The 14,222-nt window shown below is 40.8% G+C and overlaps 1 protein-coding gene across 1 annotated transcript; it reads left to right on the top strand.

Annotated features, from left to right (window-relative positions):
* Nucleotides 1-4,587: 4,587 nt before the first annotated feature.
* Nucleotides 4,588-14,222, top strand: LOC112562290 (neuroglian-like). The gene is made up of 13 exons (XM_025235438.1): nucleotides 4,588-4,841; nucleotides 5,993-6,039; nucleotides 8,150-8,360; nucleotides 9,161-9,333; nucleotides 9,580-9,780; nucleotides 9,883-10,023; nucleotides 10,693-10,792; nucleotides 10,957-11,147; nucleotides 11,800-11,946; nucleotides 12,449-12,595; nucleotides 12,698-13,027; nucleotides 13,217-13,351; nucleotides 13,820-14,222. Coding segments are annotated over exons 1-13 (1,899 nt in total). The 5' UTR covers nucleotides 4,588-4,839; the 3' UTR covers nucleotides 13,894-14,222.

Raw genomic sequence — 14,222 nt, 5'->3', positions numbered from 1 at the left:
GAAGTGTTGATTCCATGGATGTTATTCACTTTGTCACTGAAATTCATGCATGCTCAATTCAATATAGATAACTGTCTTATAATTGAACATTTTTATTGCTCATTTAAGCATACAAAAATATAGATAGGAATCTGTAACAAAGGGACATAGTACCTCATTCTTATCCACTAATTGCTACCCTTGGTGAAGTAACATTATGCAAATTTACTCATCCCCAAGGACAATTCCAGAAATAACATTTCAGGCAGCTCTATGTGGAGGCACAACAAAAATGGGTAAAGAAATCCTATGCAGTTCAAGGTCGCAAGTACATTGATTTTCTCAAAGAAATATGTAGTATGTAGTACACATTCAGGACTTCATACTGCTAGTTAATAAATTATATGTTAAGGGTAAAACATTTATTGCTGAACTGCTACTCTCATTAAATTTCAACAAACCAAAGGATGAGGACAAGCAAGTGAGGTATTTTTCTTGCACAAAATCAGAGGTCACTTATTAATTGTTTAAACACATCTTTTAAACAGTTCTTTCAATTGTTGCAGTCAACAGTTTTAAAATGTAAACTAAGGTTATCCTTATCAGTGAATGAAAGGAAGAAAATATATTGTATGTAAACATGATCATTAACATTGGGAAATAAAACTATTTGACACAAGGTTCATTCAATTAGTGTTAAAGGACATTAACCAATTTTCATTATTAAAAAACATCAGTGGTTGGATTTCTCCTAGACAGATCTCAACAAATACACCCTCTTAGTAATGAAACAAGGCCTACTTTTTCCATCCATACTTAAGCTTAGCTACTGTAGGTGGTTTTAACCAGTTGACACAAAATATATGTGTCTCACAATGCAGTTTATTTTAAGTGAATCATTTTATCTTCCTTCCACCATATTTACATAAAATTTTAGCTATTGAAGAATCTTTAACACTAAGCATCATTTGTAAATGAGTCAGTCCTCAGAAGCTTTTGTCTGTCTTTTAATTTTTTTTAGTGGGCTAGTGCTGATGACTACTGCCTTAGTCTGATCTGCTTGTCTTTTTGTACAATTGCCTTGGGGTTGAATTGTCAATGATAAAGACCTTCCTATTCTCAGTTTGTTATCATTATAGCCAAACATCCATAAGCTGCGGTTTTCAGATCTGTGCCCCAAGCTTCGCTGCCTCCCAAAGTATGTTTCAAGAGGATCTTGGCAAAATTTTTTACTAAGAACAAACTGAACACCACTCTGAAGGAGGTACCGTGTGACTTCTGGAAAGGCCTTTATAGTCATGCACAAACCTCTGAATGTCTGATGCGTCAAAAACATCTTTGAACGTTCAGCTTTGCTGAACACACCAGTTCGAGTTATCACAGACTGCTGCCAGTGAATTAAGAACTCATGGAAACTTTCCAGAAAGGCAAACCTCCCATCATTTATGTCCCTGTAAGGCAACAGATCTGGCTTTCGCTTGCAAGTACCTTCTTCTGCTGAACGGACATTTAAACAGTCAAAAAAGCGATCCATTTTGAGAATGAATTTTGCTGCTTCATGGAACTCAGGGATGCCATATTCAAGCATCACTTTTCCCACACTGCAACTAAGCACCTGGCTTGGCAATCTAACATTCATGATAGAAGTAGGTGTCAGATATACATGCTCATAAGTAAGTTTAGTTCTGTACAGCTGACTAGATGCATCTCTGTTAAATATATCAATGACATGCTTCCAAAGCAGATGTTGACCCTTTAACCAAAGATAGCGTGTCTGCCTACCTGATCCAGAATTATATAGTTTCTCACTGTTTTGAGTAAGTGAGGAACGTTAGGAAAAAAATATCTCTCTCTCTCTGGCAAACAGATTTATTGTTTTATAGCAAACATCTGCACAACTGCCATGCATTTCATAGAGCCTTTGATTTGGTGAGGCCTTATCACTTGTGGATGATATCACTTTAAACCCTGCTTCCTCAACAAGACCAACTGCCAGCCAAACAAGTGTAAACAAAGCATCTGCAGTAACTGATTGTGTGCCAAAGAAACCAATGCTTCTACTGATATTTGTAGTTAAGCCTACAATGTAAAATACTAATGCATGGGTGGCAGGGGTTGATGCCTGTTCATCATGACTACCAACGAACCCAACAAGTTCCCCTGAACGTTTATCAAAAACTAGCTCACATTTAATTGTCATTTCGTCATGCAACAAGACGACAAAGCGTTGATGATCTAATAAACTCTCTGCTTTTTTCTTCAAATCATCCAGCAAGTTCTTTCGAAAACCAGGCTTTGGACGATAAAAATTTGTATAATCTCTAAGGGTAGATTCACCTGGAAGGCGAAGTATACCTGTATTTCTTAGAGTATCATATGCTTTTGGGCTCCTGCTGTGCAAGTTTACCGCGTTTCAAGGGAACAAAACAAGTGAACAGGTTAGGATATCACTCACTGATTTTTTCTGTTAAAAAAGAGTTATTTCTTCTTACAATTTCCTGTTGCAAAAAGTTTCTTGAAAACGCCTTTGAAGCGGCTGACGAATGCCGCTATTTGTGAGTACTCTACAGTAAAGGTAAATCGTGGGATTCATTTATAGCTCGTAATTCGCAGTAAGTAGTGAATGCTTGCAATGACAGTTCACGAGAAGGATGTGAACACTTATTTAAGGTTGCGTCCTACTTCAAGAAGAAAGGGACACGACCTCGTTAGTATGCCAGGATCTTTAAAATGTCTACTTCCAAGAAGGTTCGACTTAGATGCTTATCGTCAGCGACTCCCATATTGAATCATGGAGTTTCCACACCGAAGTTCTATGTTACTGTTCACATCCTTTTATTCTGTCATGCCAATATTCTCTTATTTTCGCTCAAACGTTTTATTAATATGCTCTAGTTCCAACTTATACAGCACGTGTCGCAAAACCCGACTCCACAGGAAGTCTACACTTGTTTCACAACATGTTTCTCAGACTTAAAACTCTCTAACGAGGCAAAATTAGAAACTTATTTAAATCAATTTTAGTTAACAAAAAATAGTAAAAGTGTGTGGAGCAGGATGTTTCTATGAAACTGATTATCTAAATAGATTGAAGGCCTGAATTGTTGATGATTGGCCGACCCTCGATTGTGTGAACAACAGTGAACAGGAGATGAAACACACACACACACATAATAAACAGATACCATCTACAGAATGTCAGACCATGTATAAGAAGATTACTGTCGAAAGCTGAGGGAAATATTATCTTTCCTAACACACGGTGTCTGTGAGAACAACGTTGACAGCACTTCTTTCATTGCTCTCCCGTGACCGGAGACACGACTACTCGGAAACAACGTCACTTCCGTATCCGATTTGGGGATGGCAAAGCCTGGAGTTAACTGCGCCTTTTGCAGATTTGATTTGCTGAAACAACTCACTCGTGGTGTGTAGACGACAGGTCGCGATGTCCACGTGAAAACAATTCGGATGAACTCTAGTGCCTGGAATCATGAATCTATGTCCCCATCACCCCACATCCCATCCTCTTGAGTAGCTCAGTCCTGGGAACGACACAAGTCTGGGTGTTGTACATGCGTAAATATTAATAAAGTACAGAATGAAAAAAATGAATGAAAAAAATCAATAATAAATAAAGTAATGACAGAAAAAGGACAGAAAGTCATGCAACATCTTTCTAGCACGGGTCATGCAACACATTTTGTCACGGGTCATCTAACGAGTAGCATGTTAGTTTGTACGTTCGCTGGTCCCTTCTGTCCTTCTCAGTGTAGTGAGTTGTGTAGCTCTCGTATTGTTTCATGTACGAATGGCGTCATGTGTCTGACGTCTTGTGTGCGTCATTTGTTCCACGTCACTTGAAGCAGAAAAGACGTCATTTATAAAGACAAAACGTCATATATATATATATGAGAAATGACCTTGCTCTAAAAATGGCCGAGTGAGCGGGAAAACTACTGTCCTCTCCGCCATCTTCTTTATAACTCTCTTAGTGACATTCCTCTCAACTTGTGCCTCTTGCGATCCACCTACAAATCTCTTCATCGTCATCGTCATCTGCGGGGGCTCGTCGAGCGATGTGTCGTGCGCATGCAAGGTAAGAGTACGTTCGTCACATTACACTCGCACTGCTGTCAACCAATATTCATTCGACTCGGAACTTGCCAGGCCTGTGTGTGGGGTCAAATGTCAAGAGGATGCGAAACTCCTGAGAATGGAGGCATTGTGTGCTGTCGTGGGTGACCTGCGCATGCGCTCTTCAGTGGTTCAGTAATGTAACCTTCCAGTGGTTAAAGACCAGCTAGAGTCATACAGACAGCATAACATTTCTGTGAAGCCAGTGTTGTCTGTCTGCCACAAAAAGTTAATTTAAATTACATTTTAATTTATTTTCTTTTAATGTCCACGTGAAAACGATAGTCGTCTGCCTTTTGACAACTTTAAAGCACATGTCGACCAGCAATGATATTGAATGACCGGCTCATATTTTGGATTTTGGCAATTGTAAACAGAGAAGCTTATTTTATAAGAAGTTTGTGCTCAGGTTAGCCTTTAACAGAGGGCAGCACAGTTTGGCATGTTTAAAAATCTTGCCTCATAAGCAACGTGTAAGACTAACAGATCAGCCACAAACAAACAACAGCAAAACAAACTAGTAGAACATAACTTTTGATAACTGACGCCAGTCTGGAAGAAGAAATCGTTGGATAGTCGTGCTGGTCTATGGAACAGAGCACAGTTCTAACGGACGGAAGTCAGACGTAGAGGGCGCTGTTACAGGTTTTGGACGAGCGCTTGTGCTCATGTTCTGGAATCTTCTTTTCTGGAAGTTTTGACTGCCGTGTGTTTCAGAAAAAAATGTGAGTATGGTCACCCAGACGTTTGGGCAACACTTGAAACATTAGCTACTCATCCGTTCTTCCGTTCTATACAAGCAAATCGTATTAATAGTGATCCGTTCTTTACCCAAATGCTTTCAATTAATATTTTAAAGCCTTTAAAAAGTATCATGTTTGAAATACAGTAGAAATCCATGACACCTTGTTTCAAATATGTCAAAAGGAATGTAAGGACCACTTAAGTTATAACAGCAAGTAGAAACAAATCTAATTATCTAATTATGATTTAGTGTTAGAAGTCACGTGGTGCACTAGAAAAAGGCTTTTACAGATATTACACAACGTGGCACACATTGTTTTGGTATTTTTTATGTTAATAGTAAATGTCAGATGGTTTAGTTTTTAGTTTAGTTCATTCCTTACTACTTCTTTGAAAAGCATAGAACCACAAGATGGTTTACTAATGACCAGAGCATCACAGTCATCGACAAAGTCATAAAGTTTGAGTATTTTCAAATTTTCATCCCCTGGGTAGACCTTTGTTTAATTAATTGAGATAGACAATGATACGTGATAACATAGTCACTATACGTTTACTCTTGAGTGAATAATGAAAACTTCCGAATTTTATAGTTTGTAAATAAAAATACATGCATTCTTAAAAGAAGGATGTTTAATACTAGTGTGTCACTGAAACTGGTGGGTTGTCTTTTTTCTTGTTTCTGATGTTTTAAATAAGATGTATACGATTACATGTTGCTTCATGACACACAAACCTTGAGAACTGCACCGTTTGTCGCGTTTGTTGTGCGGATATTATTAAGTGTTCTTATACAAAGTCGTTTCTTATCGACAAAGTATAGTGATAAATTATACTGATAAGAAACGACTTTGTGTAACAACACTTAATAACATCCGCAAACGAACGTGACAAACGATGATAATGTGCTTAACATACTTGCATGCTGTAGTTGTGTACGACTGTCAGTACAGTAGATGTGTGGACACCAGGTGCACGTCACCACAAGCACTACGAGGTCCTTATAGTCGGGTGGGATCACCGTCACCATAGAAACTGTTCAGCTCCATTATAATATCATACACCCACCGTCAGACATGGAGTACGTGCCTATTCGGGTTGTGACTGTATCTCCAACCTGTTTGTTTTTCAGGAGGGAGCTGTGGTGGCTGATTTTCTTGTTACTTCTTTCCATTCAAGGTAAGTGTCAAGACACTTGTCTAATAGATATGAATAATATAATATATAATTATATAAGCCACAAACTCACAGGAAATCATTTACCGTTAATTATCTAATATTCATTTTAGGGTTACATTTTAAAAATATATTTATGAGACCTCTGAGCGAAAGGAAAGATAAAAATAACATCTGTGGATAGAAGAATCATTAGACAGATTCTAGAAACAAATTTTCCTGTAGGACAGTGAATATGGAAATGTACGAAACGATTTTGTTGGTTTGGTAAACACGATGTAGGAGGGATTCTACTTTTCTCAGCGAGTAAACTTTCCCCGCTATTCCCCGTCTTATTTTCTTACGGTTATAGTCATTTTCTCGTTTAGTTTTGATTACATCTTTCTCGATAGCTTTGAAAGATGGATGTTTTTTAAATCGAAGAATTATAACGGTCTTGGTTTCATCCATACGAGGCTTCGGCTGGCACAGTTCTCAAAGTTCTCACAACCCCGAATTTTTTTTTAAATTAACAGTTTATTTCTGTGACATCATAACAATGCATGCCATAGAAACAAATGGTAGTCAGTAGAATCATATTTCAGCTGAACAAATTGTATACTATGCTTCCTTCATTCAACACACTTCCTGGAGTATACAAGTAGGACCTAAGCAAATGCAGTCAAAATGTATGGAGTAGATATGACAGGTGAAGTCAAAAGTTCATCCCACTCCCATGAAGACAAAAAGTTAGTCTCTCTGGTAAGGGTTCCTTACAAATATTTCTTGAAAGTCATCCAGAATGTAAAAAATTTGTAAAATTCTTAACTAGCAAACAGTGTAATATGTCATACTGCACCCAGTGACTTCACTTACAAGAGATCAGGATCATCACTGCTGCAGCAACAGTTATAAAATTATTTGCAATTATAAATCATAGTTCACATGGGACAGAAAAATAGTTTCTTTTCAGTAAAGCTTAAAGGTGGCAAGACTTGTCTCCACTCCATCCTCACCCCACATTCAGTTGTATACTACAATATGATCAACACACCTTCACACACTACTGCTTTTCATTCAAGTCTGTATTTCTGATCATCTACTATAAAACCTATCTCCAACATATAAAGTAATCACTACCAGGATCTGTTAAACATCTTGTTTCCAATTGACATGAGGACAATGGCACAAGGATGTCAAGAGCAGGACATGCTTATTCTCAGAAAGCCAAAGATTAATACATTTGTCTTCCTGCTCACAAACTATGCCAGTGTGTAAGTATACTCTAGGCTTCGGCGGTTGTTTGATGCTGGCCTGATAGGGCAAACAAGTACAATAGTACAAATACACTTGCATCAGAGTCCCGATGTGAAGAAAAGTACTTTTGACATGACATTATTGCCATGAACATTCAATAAAACCATGAATAGTTAGAGAACCCCGAAGACTTTTGTTGTCGAACCTTTTTGTGTCTGCCCTTGGGATGAAAGCACAGGGATGCTTTCAATAGTAAACACGAGTTCAACTTGAAAAAAATCAAGACGACGAAGAAATAAGCAAACAAAAAAAAATATATATATATAAACAAAATATGTACATTCCGTTTAGTAACTTAATACAGACAACAAACGTTAGTAACAGTGTACACAGGTAGGATGTACAACACTGCATGAGATGAACATTCTACACGTGAGTGGTCAGGTGATGAGGGCAAATGAAGCAAAAATAATCAAACTATTTGGGAAAATGTCCCCAGTGGACGTGAAAAACTAGACAGATTAAAGACACGAAATATAAAGACAATACAAGGTTTATATCCTTCACCTTAATGTGTGATATCACAGTCATCATAGATTTGGGTGTAATTATTGTAGGTAGCTGTAACTCTAGTAGTGGTGAAGCCTGTACTTTATAGCGTTCTTTGAAGTGTAGCTTTATTACTCTTTTTTCTTCGTTTTACTTTTATTTATTTAAACAAAAACTACGAATAATGCCGGGCCTCCCCCACAGCCGCGGACCCGGCTACACCATCCCTTCCTGCCCCTCCCTCTCGTCAGGCCTGACTCAACGTAGAGTTTCAGAAACAGACTGCCCCCTTGTTTATTAAACACTCTATCTGACCTTTGACTTTCAGACGACAATGCCGTCGTCTGCTCGCGTAGTTCCGGACCGTTGCGCGCAAGGCGCAGTGCGTGGGACCCCAACGTGACGCTGGACGACCCCAGCCTCCTGCACCTGTGGGAGCCGCCGCACGTCACGACGCCCAGGACGAGGACCGTGATCTACGCCAAGAAAGACAGCCCTGTCCCCCTGACCTGCATCGCCACCGGCTTTCCTGCTCCCACGTGAGTCCTTAGACGCTAGACCCTCATTTGAAAATATTCACAGCCCCTGTCGGAAGGAGCCTGAGAACATCATTCAAGGTTTTGTTCCAGTCTGCGAGCCTGCAATGGTCTGGCCGTACGGTGAAGCGCTGGAGGAGCAGGCTCTTGCAGAACGCTCGGAAGCTGATCTGATCGTGTTTCTGAGGATTTCTGAAAGCTGTGTCCGTAGCGACACTGCCTGACCCGTCTGACGTCCATCTTTCTCTTTCGCTCTGTCTGTCTCTGTGTACCTCTCTCTCTCTTCGTGACGACTAACCGACGAATAACATGTGCTGTAGATAACAGATGTGTCCTGTGTGAGCAAAAAAAAAAACTTTTTTGTTAGAGTTTGAGCACACATTTCTTTGCATCCCTAAACAACAACAACAGCAACAACAACAAACAACAACAACAACAGCAACAACAAACAACAGCAGCAACAACAACAAGCAAACAACAAAAACAACAGCAGCAACAAACAACAACAACAGCAACAAATAACAACAACAGCAGCAGCAACAACAAATAACAACAAACAACAGCGACGACAACAACAGCAAACAACAACAGCAGCAACAACAACAAGCAAACAACAACAGCAGCAACAAACAACAACAACAACAACAACAACAACCAATGTGTTCCAATGACCACTTTGGTCTCGCCTACTCTTCTTTCTGGCAGTGACGCAGTGCAGACAACATGCTTATTTCTGTAAGTAGCATCTGCAGCAATGACCACTCTAACCTCAGTCATGGCAGACGTCTTGTGTCTCCTTGCAGCTATCAATGGACGTTCAATGGAGCGGACACCCCCAAGAACTACTTCTTGGCGTATCCTAACGGCTCTGCGCTCATCCAGAAAATGGGTGAGAGAGAACGAGGGTACTACCAGTGCAGTGCCACCAACGTGCATGGAACCTCTTTGTCAGAAGTCCTCGACGTCCGACCGATAGGTGAGGGAGATAAAAGACATGTATGTAGACATGTAGTGACACTGTCTCGACATTTCCAACACACACACACACACACTGGAAATTAGAGGCCAACTGAAATAATATACACGATATTAAACTTACGAAAGAAGCATGACAGATTTTTATAACTTTCGTGGTAAGCATCCTTGTTTTGCTAAATATATTTGCACGTGTGTGTGTGTGTGTGTGTGTGTGTGTGTGTGTGTGGATGTGTGTTGGCCACAGTGGACAATCCTTTCAATGTCCTAGCAACCGCGAATCTGACTGGCAAGGTGGGGCAGGGCATAAGCATTCCGTGTTTCTACAAACCGTTCTTCGATCCTCCTGGAACGATCGACTGGTACACACAGATCAGGGACAAGCCCAATAACGATGGCAGCCAAGTGCAGATCAAGAAGGACTCGAGAATCTACGTGGACGTCAATGGTGTGTATGTGAGTGTGTGTGCGCGCATTAAATAGTATATTCGTGTCCCAGGTACACTGTACATCACTAGCCTGTAATTATATATATTCATGGGTTTCCCAGGCACACTGTACATCACTAGACTCGAAGCGGCTGACGATAAAGCAGACCGTTTCTATGTTTGTGCCGTTAACTCCGTGGACCAGTCGACCATTACCCTGGGAAGCAAGATGGCCACTCTTACGGTCAAGCCACTTCAGTCAGGTAAGCTAAGTGAAATACTGCTCATGAATACTCTCAATGTCTGTGACTAATGAATACTCTCAATGTCTGTGACTCATGAATACTCTCACTGCCTCTGACTCATGAATACTCTCACTGTCCTATGATCACCGAGTTTCACTTTCATTAACTTTCTGCCATTTCAGTTTTCTCTAACAATTTTATCGCCCATTTCACTTGCTGAGAAATTCCGACTGTTTTTTTTAACAGACTGCTATATATTTTCATTGATATGACCATTAGGGATACTTATTTCCGATACTTATATTTGACAAAAGAAGTATATTTTAAAGACAGTTTTTGTTGTTTTTAGTCGAAATTATCGAAAGTATTTCTTTGTAATACATTGTTGCTACTAGATAATATAAAATAAGGTTTTCTAGTTAATTCATCATAATCTTGCTGATCGTCAGGTCTGACCCCTAAGTAAACATTCAGTTAATTAATTAGTTTAGTAGCATGCAGTTCATACCGTCTGTGATTATATCAATTTAGTTTGTCTAGGTGGTAGAGTGACTTGGGACAGACGATGTATCAAGGTGGAAATGTTGCTAGGGACCGAGAAAACTAACACTGACTCGAAACAGAAACAGGGAAGAAAGAGGGGAGAGAGAGAGAGTCCTTTTCTCCAATTATGTTTTTCTATGACAGGTGAGAACCAATATTCGTCTCCCAAGCTGCTGAGCTCTACTAGGTACTTGGAAGTGGACGTAGGCAAAGAAGCGATCATGGAGTGTATTTTTGCAGCGAAGTAAGTGGCAACATTTAGATAAACACGTGCGAAGGTGGAGCAGGCGAGTTAGTTAACTCACGTGCATGACTTCTTTGCTTTGATTTTATGCGTGGTTAGAGAAATACACCGTATATCCAAAATAAAACCGAGTTTGTATTTATTTTTATGTCTCGTTGATACAGCCCTGATGCAACTCTCAAGTGGTTTGACAAGACAGACCGGGTGATAGGAAACTCCAGCAGGACAACCATCACCGACTTTGGCCGGAGGCTGCGCATCCAGTCGGTAACCACGGAGGATGAAGGCAGTTTCCGGTGTCACGCTGACAACAGTTTGGGTGGCGACGGTGCATTTGTCTTTCTCAACGTCACATGTACGGCAAACAGTTTCATGTTGTGAATGAGGCTAATTAGCTGCTGATCGTGAAATTACATCCTGTGTGCGTGAGAGAGAGAGAGAAAGAGAGAGAGGAGAACATTAAACGGAATCTTTCTCGCGAACTTTCTCACTTTTAAGACAAATGCCGGTTTTAATTAGTTAGAATCCAGTCGCGGCGATGCTCAGCTAATTAAGATGTCATCAGGGGTTAAATAGCCGAATTAAAGACTACGGAACAAAGTATAAAATGACTGACAAAAAGACATAAGGAGGTGTCACTGTTTGAGAAAAGAGAGGGAGAAATGTGAAGTCACCCGCTTCAGGCCGTAGTGTTTTCCGTCAATGACGTAGTACGTCTGTACGTTATCCTGTTCGTTCTATTTCTTGATCATTTAACCTCAAGATTATCAATAACACAAGATGTGCTTACACTCAGTGGTGATGGCCCTGTTAGACGAGGCACGGAGGGTGAGGTCAAGTTTTTTTCTATGCGTTGTTGAGGGAGTTGGCAGCGTCAGACGGGTATTGAACCGCTCAGTCTGCGCTCTCTCGGGTAGGTAGGCCTCTGGTGTAATCACTAGACTATCCACCCCACTACAGATAGAGGGGCAAGGGAGATAATGGGACAACTTGCTTTGTACCGACAGCCCCACCCATGTTCGTCAGAAACCAGTCCAACGTGCTGGCACCGAGAGGAGGGGACGCTACTTTCGTTTGTGACGCTACGGAGGCACCTGGAGAGTTCCCGTTACCTCCCCCGAAGTGGTTCATCAACGCACGATCACTTGAAACAGGTAAGTGTGTGTGCGTGTGTGTGTGTGTGGATGAGTGTATGTGTGTGCGTGTGCTTGTGTATGTCTGCGCATGAGCTGTGTGTGTGTGTGAGAGAGAATGCGGTGAGGGTAGTCAGTGACAGTTGTGAGTGTCAGCTAGTGAGCAAATGTGTGTTAATATTACAAAAATAAATAAATAAATAAATTAAAAAAAAATAATTTAAACGTTTACTGTATACAAAGAGAAGTCCTACCTCTATTTCTCCTTTTATACCGAATGAATGTTTTTAAGAATAAAAAGTGTCGTTGAATGAAAAGTCTGTGGTATAATAGTTAATATAATGTTGAATATTGTAGTTATTTAATAAAAAAGAAAAAAGAATAGAAAAAGAGAAATAGAGTAAGCACTTTAAAACTTGTCTGGATGATGCCACTTACAACAAAGAATGTCATCTTGTATTTTTCTCCGTCATCCTCATTGTCATAATCGTGGTTGACATTAATTCGTCTTCATTCCAAACAGAAGTCCACCCCAGTGAGTACACGCTTAGCCCCGACAAGAAAAGGGTGACGTTTCGTGGGTTGACTGACAACAGCACCCGGGGTATTCAGTGCAACGTCACGAATCAGCGAGGTTACGCCTTCTGGGACGGGTACCTCAAAGTCATCGGTAAGTGTGGAAGCAAATGAAGGTCCGGTCAACATATCATCATAACGTCTCTCAAATTCCACGAAATCTTTCCCCTCTTCTCTTATTCTTCCTCTTCCTCAGAGCCGATGACGATAAAATTCAAACCGAATCGGACCGTGGCCATCAAGACAGGCCAGCCGGTAGAGCTCAGTGTGGTGGCGACCTCTGACCCCTGCTGCCCTCATCAGTTCGCGTGGCAGCTCAACGGCACGAACCTCACGGAGACGCAGCTGCAGCAGCCTCCCTTCAGCTACAGTGTGTACGGCGAGTCCGCTCGACTTCGCATCGACGCCAACACCACCGACGACGTACTGAAGGCCCTGGGGACCTACCGCTGCATCGTCTACCACCACGTCTACGAGGACCCGCTGATGGTCGACGTGATCGTTCATCTTGAGCATGTCTCGCCTGGTGAGCGGCTATGCATACACCCTTTGTATTTTATACGTGCGTGTGTATGTGTGTCCGCGCAAATGTCTTTGCTAAATAAATAACTTTTCCGGACAGTCTGACTCGTAAATAATTTACAAATATTGTCACATACTATTCTAAAAATAAGCTTTTACCAAGAAATATATGCTTTGGATTTCCTTCCCCCAGAGGCAGAGCCCGTGCAGCAGGCAGCATTCAATCTGTGGTGGCTGGGTATCGTCTTTGGCATCCTTGTGCTGATCATCGTTGGGGTCGTCATCTTCCTCATGGTCCACTACAACTTCCCTCGTCAGGCTTACTTCCGTAAGGATTATCTGTCCCTGGCTCTTCGTCCTGTTCATTGTTGTCTTTTTCTCTCTTCCTTCTCGTTCGCCTCTTCTTCTGTCTGGTCATGATCTTTTTGTGTTTCCGGAAGTCAGGTTAGCGTCTTCTGGTCATGCGCACTAATAGCGATTCCCCAGATTACAGTATATCGGTTGCGTTTCTTGAACTTTACAGAAACAGTTAGTTATTGTCGGGTAAAATGGTGAACATAAAATCCGCGGGACTGGCTTTCATGACAGCTAACATGCCTTGTGGGTCTTACTGGGACCTAAGCCAAGAGTTGTAAATGAAATCTAGCTTAAACAAATTTTTTTTTTCTCTCTCTCTCACACACACATACACACACACAAACACCTGACTGAATATTTAACCACTGCCAGGACCCTCAGAAAAACTTGTTTCAACGTTTCTCTTTTCTGTTTAAATGAGTGTTTTCCCCCCTTTCAGTGGAGAAGGAGGAGCTGAAACATCGACTGGACCCAAAGAAAGACATTCTTGACCAATCTTTTACCGAGATTTAACTCTGTACACACTTGAATGAGCATCAGCTGGAAATCTATCATTTGTACATCCTGACATCTGGCTCGCTTTGGTCTCCAAATTAATTGGTACAAAGAGATTGTTAGAAGTGTGGCTGAATGTGGATAGGGAGACTGTGTTATACGTGTGTGAGCGTGTATGCTTGACAGCGCATGCGCGCGCGTGTGACAGGGTGAGTGGTGAGTGGTTATACCGAGAGAAAAAACGTGTTTATGTCAGCTTACCTGTACATTTTATGTTTTGTTTTATATAATTATTTTATATGATTATTATATAAGCTTACTGTCAAATAATTAAACAATTATATTAA

This window comes from Pomacea canaliculata, linkage group LG4 (genome assembly GCF_003073045.1).
Source record: "Pomacea canaliculata isolate SZHN2017 linkage group LG4, ASM307304v1, whole genome shotgun sequence".
Classification (NCBI taxonomy): Eukaryota; Metazoa; Mollusca; class Gastropoda; order Architaenioglossa; family Ampullariidae; genus Pomacea; species Pomacea canaliculata.
The sequence above is the reverse complement of the archived record's forward strand: the minus strand, read 5'-3'. Positions and strand labels throughout refer to the sequence as shown.

Excerpts from the sequence above, each read along its gene's own strand:
- LOC112562290 (XM_025235438.1), top strand. Across the intron at positions 9,334-9,579 it reads CCTCGACGTCCGACCGATAG|TGGACAATCCTTTCAATGTC; the intron begins GTGAGGGAGATA and ends TGTTGGCCACAG. Across the intron at positions 11,947-12,448 it reads CGCACGATCACTTGAAACAG|AAGTCCACCCCAGTGAGTAC; the intron begins GTAAGTGTGTGT and ends CATTCCAAACAG.